Genomic DNA, 24,165 nt, shown 5'->3' with positions numbered 1-24,165 from the left:
GGGAAGAATGAGTGTTTTGGTCACGTGAATAGGAGATGAAGTCTTCTGGGCAGAGGTCTCTACTGAGTTGGCACACACCATATACAGGAACTTGCACAAGCATGCTGGCAAAGCTTTTATGTTTTTCATGAATATTCATATTGGTAGGCGTGGCTACAGATACCACTGTGCTTAAATAGAGAGCAAGTCTGAAGCGAGTTATTCACTGATACCTGAAGACAAACAAATAAGGAGCTATTATCTGAAGGATCTACTTACTTTTGCAAGTAAGTACTATTTTGCAATAGTTTTGTTTTTTATTGTGGTGTAACTTCTGAGCGCCTGACCTGTGCTATTTTGATCTTTTCAACACCTCTGGTTTATTTGATTTTGATTACATACCTTCATGAGATACTGACTCTGAATATAGCTCGGTGCTAGCGTTAATTCTGTGGAAGATTATACAAATACTTATAACTTGCTTTCCTTCTTCACAGACGTCAACTTTGAACAAAATGGAGACCATGCATGAATTTGTCCCATTTGTGAAGGAGATGCTGAGTGCAGGACCCTCGAAGGGCTCCATGAAGGTGTACCTGGTGGGTGGCACCTTTGCAGTTCTGGGGATAGTCAGTGGGATGATGGAGGTCGCCTGTTCACTCTTCCCTGATCAGGAAGAGCCTGTGCTAGAGAAACTGATGGAAGAGAAGATCACAGTGACAGAGCAGACCCAAGAGGCACAGACAACTATTCCCGAGCCGGATGACATGGATGCGGAGACAGAGGCCAAGGCTAAGGAACTGCCCATGCTCAGGCAGCGGCGTATGAGCTTCAGAGCACACGCCTCATAAATAACCCACATTCCACCGCAACATGTACTTAGCTGGGAAAAAAAAGTCACATTGAGTGTTCTGCCTTTGCACTGAGGTACTATGCAAGCCTGACAGAGAGGAAAACGGAAAGTGTCTGTTGGGATCAAATGCTGCTGAGCAGCGAATGTTGGCAAGTTTTGGGGGTCTCATGTTATAAAATGTTATGTGTTAGATGATGTAATGCTTTTCTACTGGGTGAACGTTATTTATAAAGGATGTATTAAGTTTTTACAGAATGTGCTTTGTCTGATTGCAACTGAATAAATTCTAGTTTGCTGAAACTCTTGTCCCTTCTTCTTACTTTTTTTAAGGACTCTGAAATTGAAATACATTTTCCAAGTTTAATTTATAGCCTCACTGATACCCTGTCCAAAATATCCTCAAAGTGAACATTCATTTTTTGGTTATTTTAAAGAGGATCCTTCTCTAGTGTTGGCTTTTATTATGCTCTTTTTAAAAGAGGTACAGGACTCTTATTAGTCCGGTAGTCGGCCATATTGGAGGAAAACGAAAATAAAGCAACAACGCTGTCACTACACAGCTTTCCGCAGACAAAACGACAGAGCATCTAGCTAACTTGATATAACCGTATGTTTTAACTAAGAGAGGAAAAATAACTGCAAAGATTTGCGGAGGTGGATGGCGTAGATTCAATCGTTAAGCTAAGCTAATTTTCACACAACGTCTTGCTTGCTTGCTAACGTAGGCTAAGCTAAAGGTTCTCTCAGCATTGCAGCGGCAAGAACTTTAAGACAAGTGGGATGTTCTGACCATCCGTGTCGGATATCTCCTTCGCATACGAACCACTTAAAACCCGAAAGAGTGAAACTTCAACATGCTTACTGGCGAGGTTGTCTCTTCTTTGTAATTCACATAACGTTAGCATAACAACTAAAATAGTTAGCTAGCTGTAAACAGTAGCATAAAGTGGTGAAAATCTCGGTCTCCTTAACTTCAGAGTGCTTTTTGTTGCTAGATATTTATTTAACGAAAATAGTTTTCCAGCTCATAAAAACAAGTTAGTTGGTTTACATTGTTCAAGTTAAATGTGACTTTCGCTTTTTTATTCTTACGTTTTAGCGGTCAGGAGGTAACAAGACCAGCACAAGCCCTGCGGAGAACTATTACCTGGCACGGCGGCGCACCCTTCAGGTCGTGGTTAGTTCTTTGTTGACAGAATGTGGCTTCGAGAGTGCGGAGAAAGCTGCAGTGGAAACCTTAACAGAAATGATGCAGAGCTGTAAGTAAACTCAGAAACCGACATCAGTTTAGTGCGCATCACTGTGGCGTCTACTAATGTTGGTTCAGGGTAGGGTGGGCCTTCCCTCCAATTTGGACCCTTCATATCCTGGCACAATTGTACGTCCTTAACTCACAGAAAGATCCTGTTTCTGGAAAATATATCTCGCCATTTAGCTTTCATCAACAGTGCACAGATAGACCTGATGTCTGTTTATCTTTTTCTTTTTAATAATGCATCTTATTTGTGGTAACTGTTCGCACCCAATGTGGTGATTATATTTATGTATACCTTGTAAAGTATTAGAAGATTAAATTGATTCCAAATAAATAATATATCAAAATGTGTATTTTAACACAGCAAGAGTTCTCAGGAATCTAAGTAACCTTATTACAGCTGATTCCAAGTCTAATTATTGTGAAACATGTATTATAGCTTAAACATTTAAGTAATGTTAGATTCTAATGGGCAGCCTTGAGAGTATCAGTGTGGTTTAGACTTAACAATAGCAAGCAAACAAGCAAAGTGATTTGCCTTTTTTATTTACTGAATTCTGTATATGGTCTAAGTTGTACACCGTCACACCATACTTTAATCAATCATTGGTCCAATTGTGATACAACCCAGGCACATATGTAGCATTACAATATATTTTTAGCTGGTTTGCCTTAAAACACTTTGGTAAGGCTTGGACTGTTCAAATATTTAGAAAATGCAATCTGATATGACTTATTTTGTGTGTTCATCTGTGTTGCTGATATCCATGTGTTCGCATGGCTATAACTGAAGGATGTAGCCTGTTTATGCTGTACTAAATTTCCCCCCCCAAACTGTTTTTCAGATATAACTGAAGTAGGGCGATGTGCAAAAGCAAACTGTGAGCATACAGCAAGAAGCACCCCGACACTGTCAGATGTGGTCATTACACTGGTGGAAATGGGTAGGAACTATATATAGAAAGAGTGGTTTACTGTAATTCCTACAGCCATATGCAAAAGTTTGAACACCCCAGTCAAATTACATGTTTTGTTTATTTTCTAAGTGACACATCCTCTGCAGGGAACAAACATAAATATGGCATCTGCATATTTTATATTCCATAGTTTTCAGTGGAATAATTGAAACCTTTAAGTTGACTAGTGGTCCACAGCCTAATGCTTTTATGGAAATTCTGTATACTAAATCCATACAACAAATATGTTGCATTTTTCCCTGAACACAAAGTTTATTTATCTGATTAAAAGTATAACTATGCAGACATAGTTTAATTTAACCTTAGAAAATAGGCACTGATAGACTAGGTGACTTTTTCAACATGTCTTGCATGTCCTAGTTTTTCATTGCACAGATGCGTGCTTGTGGCAGTGCAGGGTTTTTGTTGGCTGCTGTATTTCTCTGTTGATAACTGAACCCAGAGTCTGTCCTCTTGCTAGACTTGGTCTCCTCCAATGAGAGGTCAGCCTGAAATTGCAACACAGCATCTGTCTGAAGGATTTTAGGCTGGAGGTCACATAACCCGTCACCTTTTGTTTGGTTTTCTAAGAAACAGTATAAGTGGAGAAGAAGCAAACATTTTTCCTGGTCTTGATTTTTAGATTAATTGAAAATGTAATTTAAATTAGACATGCCAGTTTATTATTATTATTATTAGTTTCTTTTGAAGTTTTGGTCATGGTAAACATTTTCCAGGCTTGGTTGGTATGCGCATTAATTACCATTATTAAAATGTCTTTTCTCCCTAATAACAATCTCAGGTTTTAATGTAGACACATTGCAAGGGCACGCCAAAAGATCCCAGAGGATGGTCATAACTGCACGTAAGTATCTCACTAGATTGTTTCAGTCTGTCATTGCTTCTGGAAACAAGTACTAAATCACTAGTTTTGCACTTGGTTACAATTATTTACAATTATACGTTTTTTTTTGTTTTTTTTTATTAAACCTTATCTTTTTCCATCTCTGAAAGTCTCCTGCTGAGGTCTGTGTGTTTGCTCTGTCACAGCTCCAGTAACGAATGCCCCAGTGATCCCCAAGTCCCTTGTGACTGGACAGAAACGAACTCACCCTGCTTACATCCCCAGTCACTTTCCAGAGTTTCCAGACCCTCATACATACATCAAGACCCCAGTAAGTTTTCACAACATCCTCATTCTGAGTTTATTTTAATTTAATTGTTAATTTTGCAGTAGATAACATTAGTGGCAATATTGCGAATATATGTATACGCGTGTGTGTGTTTGTGTATATATATAGTATATAGTATATATATATATATATATATATATATATATATATATATATATAATTTTTTTTTCTGCTCTTCTTTGATTAAAAATAGCATTATAGTAACCCTCTCTTTCAGTGTGTATGTATGTTGTGTTTTCCATGACAGCAGACACCCCAGTTCGACATATTTTGCTCAAGACTTGTGTCTAAGGATAGAGCTTCTGGATATTTGTCTGTACAATGTTCAGAAGAGAACGTTTGTCACTGATGTTAAGAACATCCACATAGTGAAAGCATGAAGTTTATTTTCCTTATTTGCAGACGTTTCGTGAGCCCGTGTCAGAGTACCAGGTGGTGCGCGAGAAGGCAGCTTCTCAGAGGAGAGATGTTGAGAGAGCCCTCACACGCTTCATGGCCAAAACTGGGGAAACACAAAGCCTCTTTAAAGATGACCTCACTGCCTTTCCATGTAAGAGCTCTGCCCTGTGTGTAAATCCATCCCTCCTAAAGAACTGTGTTTGTGCAGATCTGCATGTCAGAGGGTTGTACAGTTTCCTGTGTGTATTTATGAAAGAGAGAATGTATGTGAGAAGGCATGCGGTGCAGGATTGTTGTGATAGAGTTTTCACGTTGATACCAATACCAAGTGTAACATCAAAAAGCTGGATATCAAGTGATACTATTACAAAAAAAAGTCCACAAATGACACATGCAACCAATAGCCATAATTCAGTTTACCAACTGACCATTTTCTAAACTCTTTTCATTCTTAAAATTAAAACAGGCTGTTTTTGTTACTGTGTCTTTAAATGAGCTCTGTTCTGATTGGCTGCCCTGTTAAAAAGCAGTTAAAAAGCAGTCCAGGCTGAAACACTGTTTATAACATCGGCAGTAGTGGGTGGGGGTACACTGCTGCAGGCAAAAAAAAGACCATTATATGAAACTTTGTTGATTATCGTGACCTCACAGAAACTCTAATATAGCTGAAAATGAAACCTGGCAACTTGCTGCTGTTGCTGCTGTATGCACTGACACAGTAAAGAAAAAAAGAGGTAATACATATTTAGATGAGGGTCAAGGATGTAAAGATGTGATTTATGTGGTAGATTTTTGAAATTTTGCTCTATCTGCGTGTGCACCTTCAACTCAGTTCATTCAAAAGCTTTGCGTCTGCCATTTTTCTTTATGTATTTGCTGTATTTACTTTTTTTGTGCTCAGAGTTTTCATTGCCTGTTGGTTTAGATTTTTTTGTTAGATTACACTCAGGGTTGGGACAAAAAAAATCATTTAATACACTCTGACTGGTCTGAAACTTAATTGCGAAGCCCCTTCCACACAAGTCGATTTTCTGTCCTAGTTGTCAACTCTGACTGTCTCAAAATCTGCAGACTAGAGTCAGCCAGCACAGACTCAGCCTAACTGCAAATCAGGGCTAAAATCAGGGTTTAGTTACACTCCCCCTTATTGATTAAAGTTATGTAAAAACAAGCACAGATTTGACTACTATTAATGACATAAACTACTCCATGTCTGATTCAGGAAGCTGTTGTGTGATGGCAAATCAAGTAGTTGATGAATCTTCTTCTGTCTGTGGAAACAAGTGCCCAAGCACTGGTGCCTTATTTACAAATCATTTGCAAAGGACAAGCCCCAAATTGCTATCATATCCATACACTTTACGTGAAACGTAAGTTCATTTAGATGCCCTATTTTATGCAAAGCAGTCTCATTCAAAGAATGGTTGTACTGGTAGCAGGAAATGAACTGCTCCGCCTACTGGCCAGAGCTTAAATAGCATGATGGTGTTTAAATGGCAACAATTAAGAAAAAATAAAATGCAAAATTAACAAAATAGTTAAAAGTTAATTTAACATGGTGCAATGGTGTGTTGCCTGATTATTTTCCTAAAGTACTTGCCACCAAAGATTTAACTGAAGAATAACAAAACTGTAGGTAAAATTTGCATGCGCTTATTTTACAATCAGTTTTCTTTCTAAGTAAATTTGGTGAATAAAGGCCATTGCCTAAGGTCACATATGTTACTAAACAAAGCTTTTCAGCTGTATATTTTGTATATATATGAGCAGTCGTATGTCTGCTGATCCATTCACATCCGATCACAATAGCTTGTGCAATTTTCTTTACCTATAGGCAAGAAAAAAGTACCAAAAGCCAGAGTATTGAACTTTTTACCATGTTCTAACACTGAAAAAACTTCCAGTACATTATGCAGCCTTATTGTGCTGTGTTAATGCCTTTAACTGCTCTTATTCAGTGATAGCAGCACGGCCGAGCTCTATCCCGTACCTGAGTGCCCTCTTGCCCTCTGAGCTGGAGCTGCAGACGCTAGAGGAAACAGACTCATCTGAACAGGATGACCAGACAGACACAGAGAACAACCTTAACAACACAATTCATGTAAGACAACCCAGAACTCCTTTGCTGTGTTGTTATTTTTGTACATTTCATATTTTTATGCTACTTTAACATTTGTCTATAAACGTTGTTTACATTTAGACATAAGGTTTACCTGATGCAAGGACTTGCTAGTGTTATATGGTGATTTTGTTTTTTTTCTCAATTCAGGATGATGCAGGAGCAGATAAGGAGAATGCTGTACTGCCACCTGGTGGTGGTGTCCCTACAGTGAAATCAAACGAAGAAAATATGATCGATAACCCCTACCTACGGCCAGTGAAGAAGCCAAAAGTGAGACGGAAAAAATGAACGACAGATAAACAGACTGAAGTATAATACAAGACAACAGCAGTCTGACTTTGTGGTGCTCATGGGTCACATTGTGCCTCTGAAAATCATGGGAATAACAAAGTTCTGCAGTCAGATGATAAGCAACTGCATTGTTGCATTTTGAAACAATTTTTCAATTTTATCATGATACGCCATTGATAAACAGCCCTACAGTTTTTGAATATAGTTTTAGATATTTAGTTGGCTTATTGGTGTTCTCAAAACAAACAGATAACTGAGAAGAGATAAATGTTTGTTTGATGATTGCCCCACCTTTTGATATTCTTCTTTGTCAAGGTATTCATAATTGAAGAAATGAGGAAAATAAATGTTTCCCCCCTCCACACGCACGCCTTGATTACTGTTTACTAGGGATGTGAGAGGTTACTCAATTCACAGTATGATATAATCCCCTGATATTTTTGAGCAGTGAGTTTTTGAATCCAGAAGAAGAAAAATAATGGCTCTCATTAAGTCAATCTGGGAGGAGAAATGTCACTATTGACACTAACCATGGGACGTGGATTAAGATTAATGGGAGATCATAATTTTTTATGGACAGTTCCAATTTCTGGACGCCCAAATTGGTATGTGTATTACACTTTGCACCAAGGACGCCTTGTTAAGGGCTTGATTGAGAAGGCACCTGTAGTGTGGCTCTATGCTTTCAAATGTATTCTTTTGCTTGCTGCTATTTTGTGCTAATGAAATTTTAGCCTCTTAATGCCACTGCTGTCACCTAAAATAGTAAGGCTCCAGCTCCAGTCTTACATTAGTTGTGGATTTCGGCAGAAGTACTTTTTTTTCCCCCCTTCTCTTCATTGTGGTTGGATATCCGTTCACTAACTCTTGTGGAATATTAAAATTAGTCAGATTGTACTTTGCCTAGTAAATAACATTTATTTGCTCTTTAATGGGCCGAACTGGCATTTTAGGTTGTAAATAAAATGTGTCGCCTATTTAAATAACAAGAATCAAATAAAGCGCTAAATCGAAAGTAAGAGGCAACCAGCTATTGAGAACAATGCGTCATGCAGAATTATCCTACAGCATTTTAGTGTAGGTGTAGCGGCAGTATCCAAATGCAGCGCAAGTGTACTTATCTGGCTATGTTATTTTTGTCATAAAATTACAACACAGATCAGTCAAAATCAAAAATAATAAAGAGGCTGGTTGCATGTTTGGAGCAAAATCAGTTTACTCCAATCTTGGCTGATTCTAATCACACATCCCTAGTTAAAAGGATTAGACAAGCTGTTGTGTTCAAACAATGCATGATTTATAGAATGCAGCTGATATGGCCCATGTCCACGATGTGCACTGTCATATTTTTACTTCATAATAGATTCTAACACCTTAACCATTTAATCATAGACATGAAAAGGTATGTAATTTAATTTTGTAATATTTCTTTAGGTTATTCTGCAGAACTACTTTAATCTCTGTTTACAGTATAGCTACTCATTATATGCTGAAATGATTTTTTATAGAATGACAATGCAAAAGTTTGGGTGTCCCTGGTCAAATGAAATTTTTATTGATTTTCTAAGTGAAAATATGTACATATGCTCTACAGAGAACACACTTCTGTACATTATAATTCACAATTACTGTTTATTTGCTAAATTTAACATATTTGGAGAAAAATAATATATTCTATATAAATAATAAATAAAACAAGATGTGGCCTGCAAAAAACTTATGGTACATTTTCATTTAATTGTGCACTAAAAAAAAACATATCTATATGTATTCCCTGTAAAGGATTTGTTAACTTTTTGTCACTTAGAAAATCAACAGAACATATCATTTGAATAAGGATGTTTAAATTCTGCATGTATCTTTTTTCTATTTGTGGAACTCATGAGGAGGAACTATATCACACATAATTAATTCAGACAGAAACTACAGTTTAGAATTTATATCTGCATATACCATTTGGTGGTTTCTGTCATTTTTTTTAAATGTATCTGTGCAAAGTGTCATAGTGAGGACACTATTGACCAGTCTTCATAGGGCAGGACACCTTCCAGTTGTGTGAGGTGTCATGAGCAAAAGTCTTTTTATATCAGGGTTGTTTCTAAATATTTGGGGGGCATAAGCTGCATATTATTGCAGGGCCTCATCACCTACCCCAGTCTTTTTCATTTATTTATTTATTTATGTGTCAGGAAAGTTCTGTAAATTCAAAGTAAGACATATTTAACCATATACAGTAGTAGACAAAAATTAAGTAAACAAAATATATTTGAGTTTACATGATATGTTTAAGTGGCATATGCATCATTTCTGCATTCTTGATTTTTGTCATCAGGCTCTAAGCAATTGTTTGTATCAAGAGATGGTCCTTTTTTTAAATACATACTTTCAAACTTTATTTATCCTAGAGAACAAATTAGATGGCAGGCTTAAAACATACACACAAGAAGGACACACTACGCCATGTAAAGACACGATTAGTTAATTCATCAATAAGTGTGTGTCAGCCGACAGGGAAATGTGACCCTTGTTTAAAAGACGTTGCCATCAGTACAAAAGTTGACCTCCTTCATACAGTTCTGCACCAGTGGCCACAAAGGCGGTGGTCTATAGGAAACTATTCATAAGAAAGCTGCAAAACATGAGAGGGATTGTTAAAGACCCCCTCTGGTGAAAAAAAAAAAATTAGACATGCTAGCCATGTGTTTTATATGCTAGAAGACATAGCTGAGTACTTCTGCTGTGAAACTGAAGTGCACCAGTGAGAGTGTCAAAAAGACAGATTCAGACATCCATTGTTTTTACATCACAAACCTAAGGAACCAATCCCGTCCACTGATGGGGTGAGGCTTTCCAGATAATTAGCATAATAATAAGGTGGAAGGAGGTGTATCAGAATCAGGTGTAGCTAGCTACTTGTCATATTTTGAAAGCTAAGTTTTCCATTTTTTTCAAAACCATGGCAGGGACATATTCTGAAAAGTTTATTTGTAGTTTATTTGGAAAAATCTGATTGTCCCAGCAAAACGTCCAGAGGAAACTCCAGAGGACTGTTTTGCAAACTTTACTCAAAAACAGCTGGGGTTTGCCACTAAACTTTGAATGATATTGAAGCTAGATGCTGTTCCATCCATTCATCCTGGGGACATGAGTATGAGCTAAATTGTACATTTATTTTTCTTTTGTTGTGTTTTATCTGTGGACTGTTTACAACAAATCTACTAGGCTGGCATCTTATTCACGAGCTTTTTGTGTGAATGTTCTTGTTCCACCTTAAATGGTGCATCAGTGAACGGGACAGTTTGAACAAGAAGGTCTGAGGCACCAGAATGTAACTCCTGCTCCATTTAAGGTGGAACGGGAAATTCGAACAAGTAGCTGGCAAATAAGAATCTGACTTCAGCCTGTAACCAATCTGCAGATAATGTTAGACAGCGTAAGTCTTACAAGGTTCATGAAGATTAATGTCAAATGCTGACAGGACACTATATGGCTTTGGGATGTTAAAGAAAGTTAGGGCAGACGTTACTCAAAAGGTTTGTTAGATAACTAAGCTTGCTGAATTAGATGATGGCTATAGTCACTACAATAATTCTGACAAAAAAAAACAAAAACAGGACTTTGGGGTTGTTCACAACGAAAGTGTGTCATGATAATGGCCGTCCTTAAAAGCTGCTAGTGTAGTGTTAGCAAGATTAGGTTAGCTAATTCAAGTACATGTGGAACATAGAGAAAGCTGCTTTTTGGCAGAAAGTCCTGGAGGCAAATTTCTATTTGCATATTCATAGATCCGTGCATACAAAATGAAGGCACAGGTGTAGAGTTACATCTAAGCAACTTTTAAGGCATTAGTGGATTTTTTTTTCTCAGAAATAACTTCATAATATGTAATTCTGATGATCGAAGATGTATTGTTAGGAGTTTGTTTCATCAATGCCTGGAAATAGTCTTTAAGATAAAAATTGCCTTTTTAGCAGTCTGTCAATCACAGTGCAGTGTTAAGGAACGGATCTGTGTAGCACAAATTTTAGAGCAAATATAAGTAAGTGCTGAAGATGATTGTTGACATTAAGAGAAAGAAACCAATACAAAAGGAAAGGAAATTTACTCTCAATAAGGGCATAATTAAAGGTACACAGGCTGTCACTCCTAACCCTGAAGGACTTCAGCTTCCTTAAAAGACACTGTCACCACCACCACCAGTGAAAGGCTCATTTTTATGTAAATTTGATTGAAACCTGTCTAGGCATGGTAAAACCCCATTAACATCCTGAATTTGCTTTTGCTCATTCGCTATACATCTGTATAGATTATCAGTTACTACTAAAGAAGTCTTGCTGTATAGCAACAGGGTGTCGCAGTGGGTTGTGCTGTTGCCTCACAGCAAAGAGGGCCTGGTTTTGATTCCTGGCTGGGCGACCAGTGTTCTTCTGTGTGAAGTGTGTCTGTGGGAATTTTTGCCTGTTTAGCCAAAAGAGCATTTGATGAAGTCAGGCACTGATGGTGGACGAGAAGGCCTGGCTCGCATTCGATGTTCCAGTTCATCCCAGAGGTGCTCAGTGGGGTTGAGGTCAGGGCTCTGTGCTGACCACTTGAGCAAACATAAATGTCTTTAGTTAAGGTGTGTGTATGTTGAGCTGATGACGAGGCTCACAGACAAATCCAAAGTCGACATTCTTTTTTTATTTGTTTTTGGTTTTTGAAAATGGCTCTGTTCGGGTCTTGGGTGTCTTTTACATGTCTCCTGTTTGACCATGCTTGGAGCTTCCAGTTTAAAATGTATGGACCTCTGAAGTTGTGTCTCCATTCTGTAGTTGCCAGCATGCCCATACTTGGAACTTTTTGCTGTACATACATTTTTTCCTCTGAATGTCACTGGATCCTCTTATAAAGTCATTGAAGAGATGAATTATGAACATTGCTACAAGCATGCTAATGCTATACATTGTACTGAGATCACTGGCAACCACATAATATTATATAAATCATATATAATTATATTTATATATAATATATATATTCACTCCTCAATGATCCTGTAATATGGAAGATCCAATGGCATTATTATAGGCTGTGGAATATTTTTATCTACTACAGTGGCAATTTTTGAAAAACGCATTCATTTTTCCCATATAGAAAACCTAAACCTAATATAGGCAAGGGACCACTGGAACAGGAGTGGTGTGCAGTACAGCTTTGGATCTGAACCTGCAACACATCTGCCAGGAAATGATCATAACACCCCAGTGTTCAACAGTCTTGACTTTTTTCTGTAATTGACATAAGGTATTTGCAGAAGGCCAGTATTTGCGCATCCCAGATCAAATGTTACAACAAGTGAAACCAAAAGGCATTCAGTGAGGTACACAAATGCTAGGCCCTTTAGGGCTCTACAAACAAGTAGAAGAACTTTAAACTCTGTCTGGGAAGACAACAGTGGTGGGGTAGCAGTGCAGTTTTTTGAAATCATGTGATGTGCACTTTTTTTTTTGTTTTGCTGAGGCAGCAGTATCATGTTTATTATTCAGACCATAAATCTAATCATTTCAGGAGAGAAACAGTTTAACTATTTTTGAGTTGAACTGTTTTTTAAGCATAGTTGTAATTTTAAAGTAGCATATGTAATACTGACAGCAAGCGTTTAAAATGGGCACTGCAGTCCAAATTCTAAATATTGGAGAGAGATGTCTGCCTCCACCCCTCCTCCTCAGACTCAAAGCTCACAAGGGGTTGCCAGGTTGAGGACAATGAACCTACATGATTGATCACAATGTTAAACTTACAATAACAATAACAAGCAACAAGGAGTCATACACTGTTAGTTGATGAGCTAATGTACATGTTTGCAAATTATAAAACAGCTCATGTGGATTTTTTTAATATCTCTCTCAGTATTAGCTAGAGGAGTATCTGGCTATGTATGGTTGCCAAAGCTAAGCCTGTTATCCTAAAAACAAAAGCCCACTGCTCTACCTTGAAGAAGTTTAAGTCAGCTTTTTATTCACCAGCTTCTTGTTCAAATTTTCCCATTCCACTTAAAATATTGCAGCCATTACATTCTGGCACCGTAAGGTGGAACAGGAAAATTCTAGCAAGAAGCTCGCGAATAGGAAGCCAACTTCAGTCTCGTCTGCCTTGATAACAGCTGCACACGAACCACAGAGTATGAATGCGAGTACTTGAATGATAAAATCACTTAAAATGCACGTCCCTACTAGTAGCCATGATAAATTAATTAAAGTTAGCTAACCTTAGCTGAAGCTCAATGCTTACTTGTTCAGAAGAAAATTAGCAAATTTAGTTGCTAATGTCTTAAGGTTCATCTAAGCTCTAAGCTCTATCTTTCAAATGCATCGCCAATATTTACCTGTGCTTTATTATGTCTCTCGTCATGGAGCTTTTTTAGAAGGATGCAGAGGCTTTTTAGGGTGGGATCCAGTTTGTGTACATGCTTCCATGGCTGCAATGCTGTGTTTGCTTGCCAAAGTGTTTCAGATCTGACAACCTGGGGTGTCGAAATGAGCAGCGGGCAGCATCACAGGCCAAAACACAAACAGACTTTCCACTTCAAAATGGAAATTTCAATGGAGAACATATTGGCCTGACCATTGAAGAACAGGGTAAAAGGGGGCTGATAAAGTATACAGAGCAACATATGGACTACAGTCTGTATTTGTAGAACTACAAAGTGCTCATGTATGGGAGGTGGGGTTGATAAAATGGACAAAGAGTGTAGATACAGCCCTGCAATGGACTGGTGACCTGTCCAGGGTGTATCCTGCCTTCCACCCAATGACTGCTGGGATGGGCTCCAGCTCCCCCTGCGACCCAGAAGGATGAGCAGCTTAGAAGGTGTGCGTGTGTGTGAGTGTAGATACAAGCAGGGTTGGGCAAAATACTCTGAAAAAGTAGGGGCTGAATATTGAATACACTGTCCTAAATGTATTCAACAATGTATTCTGTTACAATACATAAAGTAATGTATTCAGAATACATTTACAATACATATTGAAAAAGTCCATGGGAAAAAAAAAAACTCTGCTGTCATTTTTAATTCACACTGTTCCTCACTGTTACTGTTTGGCAGTTATGTTTGTGTAATTCTGTTAATATGCTTCATGAAAAAAAAATCAATTATTCAAATAAATGCCAAAATGAATACAAAATTCTCAATGTTATTTTGGCTCTCATTGTTTGCTTCAGTCCACTGCTGTTCCCATAATCCCATTGCTCTTTCATGGCCTAAGCCAAAAAATCATCATATCCCAATAATAAAATCTCACAAATTTGACTTTAAAGTCAGTAGCTATGTGATTTTCAGTTATGTGACTTGCCATGAAACACATGCATATATCCAGTACAATACCAAAGCTAAGCTCATTGCTCATGAACATGTGCACTACTGAGGAGACAGTTCAGCCATACCTCAAAAGAGTTTACTACAACTCAGAATAACTGACTTATCACAGTGATTTATCAGTCTACTCAGGCTTTAGCAGGATCTTCAACAAGCAGTGATGTTGTTTCTTTGAAAGATGGTATACATCATTTAAATTTCATTTTTATGGGTAAGTATTCTAAAAGTATTCTCCTAAAAATGTAAAAATAACTGTTCTCTGAATAGTGCCTTTACAAAATATAACTTAAACTGACTAAACTACTTAATTTTTGTATACTGAATACATATTCTCTTTCTATACTCTTTCTATCAGTGCCACAGTGCGTGTGTTTGTGTGTATGAGCTATATCTATGTAGTGGTCAGTTATTAATTGTTAAGCAAGTTTACTTTGGCTAAGAAGTGTTTCGGGAAACACAGGTTATACATGATGAGTCATCCTTGCAAAGTTAAATTTTAAAAGGCCTCAAGGTCTCGCCAGGTTAATGCTTAGGTGACCTGTATTACTCTTCATATATAAATCAGGCGCTTACTATAAAAACAAGTAATATTAGTGGTTACAATTAGAAGTTTCTTCTGATCACATATTTGTTCAACTATCAGGCACAGAGAATGAGCTGGACAACCTGTGAGTATACTTTTATGCACTTTATATGTTTAGGAATTTTTGCTGTAGTTCTGATGTGCAGCATGAAATTTTTGATACATACCTAAATATTTGATTTTCAGGGATGCTATTTCTGATGCTGTGTGGTAAGGAGCAATAGTTTGTATACACAGTGCTGTGCACGTCTGTGTATTATATTTAAATTATATTTATCTGGAAAGCAATTAACTAGTTGTGACCACTAATATTAGAATAATTACATAAACAGAACATTGTGATTTTAACCATTTTCAAACCAGTTTTTACAGTTACCATCCAAGAATGAAGTTTTTTTTACACTAAATTTGCATTTTAATAGGTGGTCAAAGAACTTCTGCAAGACAGCTAGCATGTGAGGATAGCAACACTGTTCTCTCCTGTGGTAATGTTTTATTCTGTCCTCTAGATTCTTATTTTTAACTGTTTGATTTAAAGAAATAACAATCACAAGACCAATCAGTACGAATCAGGCTATTCTTCTCCAACAGGTTCAGGCTACATAGAAGTTGTCAAGGCTAATTATGGACGCACGGACAAAATAACTTGCAGCGAAGGGCTATCAAGTTTTCAGCTTTCATATGATCATTGCTACAATGAAAGATCTCTCAAAATCATGTCAGACCGGTGAGGGGTAATTCCACAAATATATTACAATGTGCTGTGTTGGCCATCATATTTCACTACGTCTATTGCTTGTTTTATAGGTTTTTACTGTGTGCGTTTAAAACCCTGTTCATGTATCCCTAGATGTGATGGACGGTACAGCTGTGTTGTTCTTGCTTCAAACTCTGTCTTCTCTGATCCCTGCTATGGAATTCCCAAATTCCTGGACGTGACTTACAACTGTGTTTCGAGACGTAAGTCAATAGTATCAAATCACTCTGGCATTTTATCATTATGGGTACACCACTTCAGTTTAACAGTTCAGCAATAGCTGAAAGAATTAAATGCCTTGTCAAACTGAAGATTCTGGGCAATAATGTAAAGAAGCAGAGTGTAAAATATTTTTGTTTCCCCATTAATCCAGGGAGAATTGTAGTTTGTGAAGATCAACAGGATATGATAACCTGTGGTATGTATGAGTCATTAAAGATTTTATTTGTTTGTTTTGTTTTGTTTTTTACCTTGACAAATAGCAGAGAATGGTTTCCAGTGCTCAAAAAGCATACAGAATATTTCTCAGCTTAACATGAATTGCAGTTATCCAAACTTTTTCATCAAGTCAGGAGAACCATATTCCCATGCTAATACGCTTCAGTGTGTGTTAACTTTGTTTTGTACAAAAGAAAGTGGAGTGATATTCATCCATCATGCCAACTACGGGCGGCGGGATCTCACCATCTGTCCCCTTGAAGGAGCAAATTTATCTAATTGTTACTCCCCTCAGACAACCAACTTGAGTTTGAGGTATGCAAACTGTCCTTCAAGCAGGACCTTTACATTTATGACCTACATCCATCATCACTAATCTGCATACACCATCATACCACTTACATGACCATTTACATAGTATGTCATCCGTGATATTGTCCACTTCGAAACCTTTTTATTGTTCATGAATGCAGGTGCAATGGCAAGAGCTATTGTAAGCTGAGGGCCTCCAATGATGTTTTCTCTGATCCATGCTATGGCATCCACAAATACTTGGAGGTGACCTATAGCTGTAAATAATATGTAAGTATTCAGTTTTCTGAATATGTGAGTGTTCAGTCTTTAATACTAACCAAACAGAAACACAGTCCACACAATGCAATGCACTAGCATACAAATAATGGTCTTGTTCATTTTTTACAGGAATAAGGGAGACCCTTCACAATCAATGAAGATCTCTTCAGAACCTTTGAAAATCTCATGGAGATATGAACCTTTTTGCAACCTGTCAAGTAGCTGAATAAAGCTAAAAGGCTGTTTATATTGACTGATAACATGTATATGTCTGATTATGAACAATAATGGTTTTGAAGAAAATAAATGAAAAGATAATGACAAATGAGAGTGTTTAACTCTTGCTTACCCACGCAGAAATGTTGTAGCATGGTTCCATCGGGGAGAAAGACATTTATCCCACCCTTTCAACACTGATTTCCTTGGTCCTACCACCATCTGAAACCAGCTTTGAAGAACAGTCAGTGTCACCCCTCTGTCACTCAATGTGCTTCCACATGATGTAGCATCAAGCAGATACACTAGAACAACTGTCCGTTATATCAAATAATCGACCTATATCATAGTGTGACCTATATACTACAGTTAGACCTTTTCAGTGGTGAACAGTCCTATTGTAAAATCCACATGAAATGATCCAACAGTTTTCAAAAGAGGAGTGTAGACTGAGGTGTAGCTGTATGCATCATGCTGTATAGTCATTCATTTTCTTTTCCTGGATAAATGCATTGCTAACTGGCTACCTGGCTAGTTAGGTTGTGTTTAGCAAACAGTAAACCTAAGATATTTTTTAAGGTTATATTTGACAACATTAACAAATACCTAACAGATCAACTTACAAGCTAACTAAAGTTTATATAGTTAGCACGCAAGCAAACTTAGTAGTACTTCGCACAGCATGATGAGCTGCTTGTCCTGGGTAGCCAATAGCTGCTGATCCTTGATAATCAATTAATGACTGCATTAATCTGAGATAGCAAATTAATCCTTTTATTGACCGTATTGACCCTGCATAGTCATTCATTTTTTTACTGATGGTATTGATCCTGGATTGTCAATCTAGTTGATTACATTAATTAGAGAGTCATGTGAGTTAGTTGCAAGTTGCTCCTCCAGCTGTTTTTTATTAGTACCACTTACTTTTCCAGCCTTTTGTCTCAACTTTTCTGAGATGCGTTGCTGCCATCAAGTTCTAAATGAGTTAATATTTTACATGAAATGGTAAAATGTCTCACTTTTAACATGTTTGTGATAGCACTGATTTTACATATAGCTCTGTCAACTATGAATGAGCTTAAATTATAAAAGGAGATTCAATATATTTATTCAGCTATATGCATTAAACACTGACAGTGTAGTAAGATAATGCAGTGTAAGATATCTGGGTAAAGTGATGCATTTTTAATCCTTACACTAACCAAGAGCATTACATATATAATCCAGTGTCTTTTACATGTTCTTATGTGTCTTTTGATAGACACAATATAACTATTTTGCACATTAAAAAAGAAAAAACATTGCATTGTTTTTTTCTTTTTTAATGTGTGAAATTCAGCAAGTAAACATTAACTGTACATTAAAATATGCAGGATTGTGTTCTTTGTGGAGAACATGTACTTATTTTCACTTAAATCAACAAAACATGTAATTTGACCAGTGCACCCAAACTTATGTGAGTATAGTATGAATTATTCAGTAACTACTTTAAAATGAGAACCTACTGCGAATCATTCAGTAACTACAATAAATTATTCAGTGACTTCTACAAATGATTTAATATATATTATGAGAAATTCAGTATCTACTACGAAGTATTTGGTAACTTCACTGTGCCATTCAAAGAAGTCTGAATGTTTATACCCAAATAATTCAGCTGTGTTCTGACAGGAATTACTGATGGCACAGTGATATTTTTTGCATTGCTATTAAGTAACATCAAAGCTGATTTTGACCAATTAATTTTGTAACCCGATAACGCATGAAAGTTTTTAAATGCTGATAATAAATTGGAAATAGACTTAACAATATCAGTTATATAGAGGATGATATCGTCTGCGTAGAGGGATATAATGTGAGGACAACCTTTAATCTGAATTGGTGATATAACTTTGTTCTGTCTTAAATGCTGAGCTAAGGGTTCAATAGAAAGAATAAATAAATCTGGAGATAAGGGTGACCTTTGACGTGTTCCATGAAGAACAGAAAACGGGAGTGATTGTAAACCATTAGTAATGACCATAGCAGATGGGTTATTGTATAAAATCCAAATCATATGAATGAAAATACATCCTAAACTAAACTTCTCTAACACCATCCACAGATAATCCCACTCAATTCTATTGAACGCTTTCTCTGCGTCCAAAGACAAGACTGCACATGGAGCATCTTTTTGTTGTGACTCATGTAAAACATGCATCAAGCGCTGAATATTATCTGCAGCAAGCCGTCCCTTCAAGAACCCAGACTGGTCAGAGTGTACTAATTTCTCAATATATTTATCAAGTCTATAGGCTAGCACCTTAGAATACAATTTAATATCAGAATTTATCAGTGAAATTGGACGAAAATTGGCACACCGAGTGAGATCTTTACCTTTTTTAGGTAACAAGGATATCATAGCAATATTCATATGGTCATGAAAAGAGCCCACCTCAATTGCAAACTGTATGGCTTCATAAAACACCGGACCAAGAATATCCCAAAAGCACAGCAACAGTTCTGGTGGAATACCATCTGGTCCAGGTGCTTTACCTTTAGGGGTATTTTTCAGTGCTAAATGTAGTTCTTCTAAAGATACAGGGCTGCCTAAATCAGCTTCACTTAGCTTTGGAAGGTCAAGGTTATTTAAAAATTGTCTACAATCCTCGGTATTAAAGTCACCCCTAGACAAATATAAATCCTGATAGAATGATTTGAAAGTATCATTAATGTCCTTTGGGTCAACTACTAAACCTTTTGAAGAAGAGTGGATGGAATCTATCGTAGCAAACCTTTCACACTGCTTTAATTTCAGAGCAAGAAGCTTGCTAGGTCTGCTTCCGTTAAAGTAGTATCTTTGTCGAACTCTGTGTATAATGAACTCAGCTTTTCTTCTTAACAAATCATTCAATTTTGCTTTAACTATGCAAAGTTTATTTTTTCATATCTTCATTATATATCCTTTTAAGACTTTGTTCCAATACATGGCATTGCTGTTCCGACATACTGATTCTGTTAAGTCTATCCTTATTCAGATGGGCAGCAAAAGCAGACGAGAAGTTCCTTATAAAGCCTTTAGTGGCCATCCAGACCAACCTTCGAGTAATGGTCATTAAAAATATTCCTCCACTCTATTAGGACTCAATTGAGGGTGACTTTGTTTAAATTCTTAAGTTTGAATCAAAGTTATTTTTATTTCAAAGTAAAGCTTGGGTTCAAAACCTGATTGCAAATTCTAATGTCAGTTATCAAGACAAGCCCTGACAAAGCCCCACATTACTTAGTTTTTGACATAAGACCAGACCAAAGGTTCTCATAGATTTGTATACACTGGCTGAAGGTGGAAGCCAATACAGGTCTTCTAAAGTAATTCAGTAGAATATATAACTGAGTACATGCAGGCCTGCTATGTTCTGTTTTAAGTCTTCTGCTTAGTCCCACAGTATGAACTTCTTTTCACTGTATCCATAGTTTAGTTTCAAAATAAAGTTGAAAAGCTTAGAACTGCCGGCAATGCAGCATGGTCTTCCATCCAGCCACTGACCAGGACCACCCTTGCTTAGCTTTACAGATCTGGTTTCCAGTATTGGCCAATTAAACTCAGCTATACGTTTATTCACAACAAACATTTACCTCACTCCATCTCTTATGTTGCACATTTAAACATGCCACTGGAAAACTACTTATTTAGTCTGATGGTGCTTTATTTGTTTTTTTATTAAAAAAAGGAAAAGCCACATTTACCATAAATAATGCCAATTACATACTGTTACGACCTGTCTAGGGGTTTGAGATGATCATAACATAAAAGACAAAAGAGAGCCAGTTGACGTTTAAACAGGTCAAATCGTGTTATTTTCTTTTTATGCTGCTCTTTTGTGTATACGACACAGGAGAACGTCAGAGTGGGCATGCGCCAAAACAATAAACATAACAAGCCTAGCTAGAAATGTTAGATAACTAACTTACCTATGCAAACATAAAGAAACAAAAGTACAGTCAGTCTTTCCTAACTCCCTAACTATACCAAAAACAGGAGAAAACAAGATCAAAAGAAATGGCACCCACTCCTACAACCTGGTCGGCATAAGAGTGAACATTTACAGAGACAGATCATGAGCTTACAGTTTAACTGCAGAGATAACTGGGTATAGAACAAGAGGTAAAGCTAAGCTATTTCATTTGAGAGGAGAGTAGACAATCGCTAGCAATAAAACAAACAAGCTGCGCTGCGGTTCGGATCTAAAAACAATCGCCCCAAGCCGCCATGGAGGAAAGCCTCGATAACATATACGAAGATATACGCCATGCAATTTCAGCCAGCCAATCAGATGAAATTTCGTTACGGGACTCTAGCCAATCACACGCACAAGTGGGCAGGTTCCTAATAAGCGAGAGAATAAGAGAGAGAGAGAAAGAGAGCGAGAGAGAAAGAACGAAAGGGAAGCAAGCAAAACAAAACATACGTCCTATGGACGTAACACATACATAACATAGGTCATCTTTTAACATATTGCTCTTTACTGTACTTTGTGCTGCTGTAATAGATGACTTTCCCTCTGGGATTAATAAAGTGATCTATCTATCTATCTAACACTAACTAGATATGGCCCTGTCCAGGCAACAGCATCCTTTGACCAGTGCTGTGCTGAGAATGATCCACCACTCAGTAAATGCCTGTTCTGTGGTGGGACTGACCATTAAGGAACAGAGTGAAAGGGGGCTAACAATTAATGCAGAGAAACAGATGGATTACAGTCTGTAATTGTACAACTACAAAGTGCACCTATATGATAAACATACCTGACATAAATGGACAAAGAGTGTAGATACAAGGTAAGTGTACTTAACCAAGTGGCTGAGTTTGAATAGCTAGGCTTTATTTAGAACTATGGCTCTATTTACAGAGTGTGGACTGTGAGTTAAGGTATGATTAGAGTAAAAGATATGTTCAAATGAGATAGTATAAGGTAAGATAAAATAAGAGTTTAAAACAAGATTAGGGTTTAAGGTAAGGTAAAAAAACTGCGTAAGATAGTTTAAGACAAGACAGGATTAAATAATATAAAGTAAGGTAATATAGAAAAATGTACTGAAAGATTTGCAGATGGGATAAATATGAAAATCTGTATATACATACATCATCTAAACCGCTTATCCTTCTGGGGCGCGGTGGGGTGCTGGAGCCTATCCCAGCTGTCATCGGGCGGAAGGCAGGATACACCCTGGACAGGTTGCCAGTCCATCGCAGGGCAGACAGACAGACATACACAGTCACACACACACACTCACACCTAGGGCCAATTCAGCATGTCCAGTCAGCCTGACTGCATGTTTTTGGACTGTGGGAGGAAACCCACACAGACACAGGGAGAACATGCAAACTTCACACAGAAATGACCCTGGTCGCCCGGCCGGGAATCAAACCCAGGCCATTCTTGCTGTGAGGCAACAGCGCTACCCACTGCCACCGTGCCGCCCAATCTGTATATAATAAAATAATAATAATAATAATAAATAATAAAATAATATATCTGTATAAATCTGTATATACGTTCTGCTTGAGCTCTACACTGATTAAGACCAAAGACAAGGTAACCAAATTACTGATAGCATTTTTGCTGTTTGTAGCAATAATAATTTACTGTGTGTGATGGGGTCAGTAAAAGGAGAAAGGAGTACTGTGAAAGGACATGAACAGGGTTAATTCAAGAGAGTAGGATGTGTTCATGTGGTCTTTTGGCCTCTGGCGCAAACTGGCTGATATTTAGTCAGCAATGTCTAGGTGGGACGTCTGCTGTGTCCTGGTCGTATTAGCTGCATTGCAACCTGTTTGTTTTAGCTTTTTCTTCAGGCTTTTCTTTCACTTTTTGCTTGTTTGTGTGCAAATAAAATATGACGTGTGTGCAGTCGAACTCTGGAGTTTAGCCTGATCTTTTCGAGGAGAATCCTGCCCTCTACACTATCATGCTACATGTAAAATAGTGCAGCCTTGCATTCTTAACACCCCAACATTCCCACACTGTTTTTTATGTTGCTGGTTGGCGGTGTTGTGAGATACAAGGTGAGACACTGTGTGAAATGAAGACTTGAGTTGAACTTTGTGTGTGAGACACGATCCATCATCTCTTCTTGTCTGTGTCTGCAGGGATTACTGCTCATCATCGCGTTTAGTTTACAGAGCTCATTCCAGTGATGTTAACCATCATTTTACCATCTGCTAATAAACTCCAGTCAGTCCAGTAGTGTGGTGACTCTGCTGGACTGACTGGCCTGTAAGTACATGATTCACTTAATCAGCTATTTCTTGTCTGACTGCTCTCCATATTAAAATATCTTTATGGATCTGAATGGCACTTTCAATGTTCCTAATTCCATATTTATTTCTTTCCTCCTTATTTCTGTCTGTCGAGCCCCTGACCAATCAGAAGGAGAAGCAGTGAGTGCTTACACATTTAAATGGCCAAGGTTTTGTGGGGCTCAACCGTCTAAGCGTTGGCCCTATCATTAGGAGATCGCGAGTTCGATCCCTGGTGATGCTACAGCCATCCGTAGCCGGGAGTCCGAGAGAGCACAATTGGCCTCGCTCTCTCTGGGTGGGTAGGATGGCCCCTCCTTCTCCCCCCATCACTTAACGCGATGCTAGTCAGCGCAGGCGTCTATTAGCTGACGTAACAGATCTGGCGGTTGGTCTTTTCCTCCGAGCGTGTTCAGCTGTCCAATGACATTACGTGAGCGGCAGTTCGAAAAGAAGCGGTGGCGCCTCACAGGTCTCGGAGGAAGCCTGTGTTAGGCTTCACCCCCCTAGCGAGATTGTCCTCGCTGCGGAACCAGAAGTCCAGGGGGTTCGGCTGGATCTGATCCAACTTCTCCCACGTCGTGTTTTAATTGGTCTGAACTAGAGTAGAGCTGATAAAATAGACAGAGAGTAAAGAAACAAGGCTCCTAGCGTTGATAGTACCGTGTGATTGGGGGAGTCCTAACTAGCGGGTGGAATAGGCGACGACTAAATGGGGTAGATAACTGGATAAAAGGAATGAGGTTTTGTTGTAATTTCCTCAGTATTTCTGATTATGTAGTAGCCTGTTTAAGCTGCAGTTAAATCAAAACAGCGATTATATTGAAATGATTGTATTATTTTACATTAACAAACGTTTAAGCATTTATAAACTATGATTTTGCTCAAATGCTCCACGTCAAACCATTCATTTTGG

The 24,165-nt window shown here is 37.8% G+C and overlaps 3 protein-coding genes across 3 annotated transcripts; all 3 read left to right on the top strand.

Annotated features, from left to right (window-relative positions):
• Nucleotides 1–258: 258 nt before the first annotated feature.
• On the top strand, nucleotides 259–1,132 carry g0s2 (G0/G1 switch 2). Its single transcript, XM_036591284.1, has 2 exons — nucleotides 259–266; nucleotides 477–1,132. Exon 2 carries the CDS (start codon nucleotides 495–497, stop codon nucleotides 828–830), a length of 336 nt encoding a protein of 111 aa, XP_036447177.1. The 5' UTR covers nucleotides 259–266; nucleotides 477–494; the 3' UTR covers nucleotides 831–1,132.
• Nucleotides 1,133–1,325: 193 nt separating this feature from the next.
• Nucleotides 1,326–7,412, top strand: taf8 (TAF8 RNA polymerase II, TATA box binding protein (TBP)-associated factor). Its single transcript, XM_036591283.1, has 8 exons — nucleotides 1,326–1,701; nucleotides 1,932–2,091; nucleotides 2,933–3,031; nucleotides 3,846–3,908; nucleotides 4,094–4,218; nucleotides 4,639–4,786; nucleotides 6,594–6,736; nucleotides 6,905–7,412. Exons 1-8 carry the CDS (start codon nucleotides 1,687–1,689, stop codon nucleotides 7,043–7,045), a joined length of 894 nt encoding a protein of 297 aa, XP_036447176.1. The 5' UTR covers nucleotides 1,326–1,686; the 3' UTR covers nucleotides 7,046–7,412.
• Nucleotides 7,413–14,893: 7,481 nt separating this feature from the next.
• On the top strand, nucleotides 14,894–17,078 carry LOC118822046 (L-rhamnose-binding lectin CSL3-like). Its single transcript, XM_036590845.1, has 9 exons — nucleotides 14,894–15,070; nucleotides 15,172–15,195; nucleotides 15,408–15,470; nucleotides 15,577–15,712; nucleotides 15,836–15,945; nucleotides 16,116–16,160; nucleotides 16,375–16,495; nucleotides 16,654–16,762; nucleotides 16,883–17,078. Exons 1-8 carry the CDS (start codon nucleotides 15,055–15,057, stop codon nucleotides 16,757–16,759), a joined length of 621 nt encoding a protein of 206 aa, XP_036446738.1. The 5' UTR covers nucleotides 14,894–15,054; the 3' UTR covers nucleotides 16,760–16,762; nucleotides 16,883–17,078.
• Nucleotides 17,079–24,165: the final 7,087 nt, after the last annotated feature.

This window comes from Colossoma macropomum, unplaced genomic scaffold (genome assembly GCF_904425465.1).
Source record: "Colossoma macropomum unplaced genomic scaffold, Colossoma_macropomum, whole genome shotgun sequence".
Classification (NCBI taxonomy): Eukaryota; Metazoa; Chordata; class Actinopteri; order Characiformes; family Serrasalmidae; genus Colossoma; species Colossoma macropomum.
Note: the sequence above shows the minus strand (reverse complement) of the source record. Positions and strands in the feature narration are given on the sequence as shown.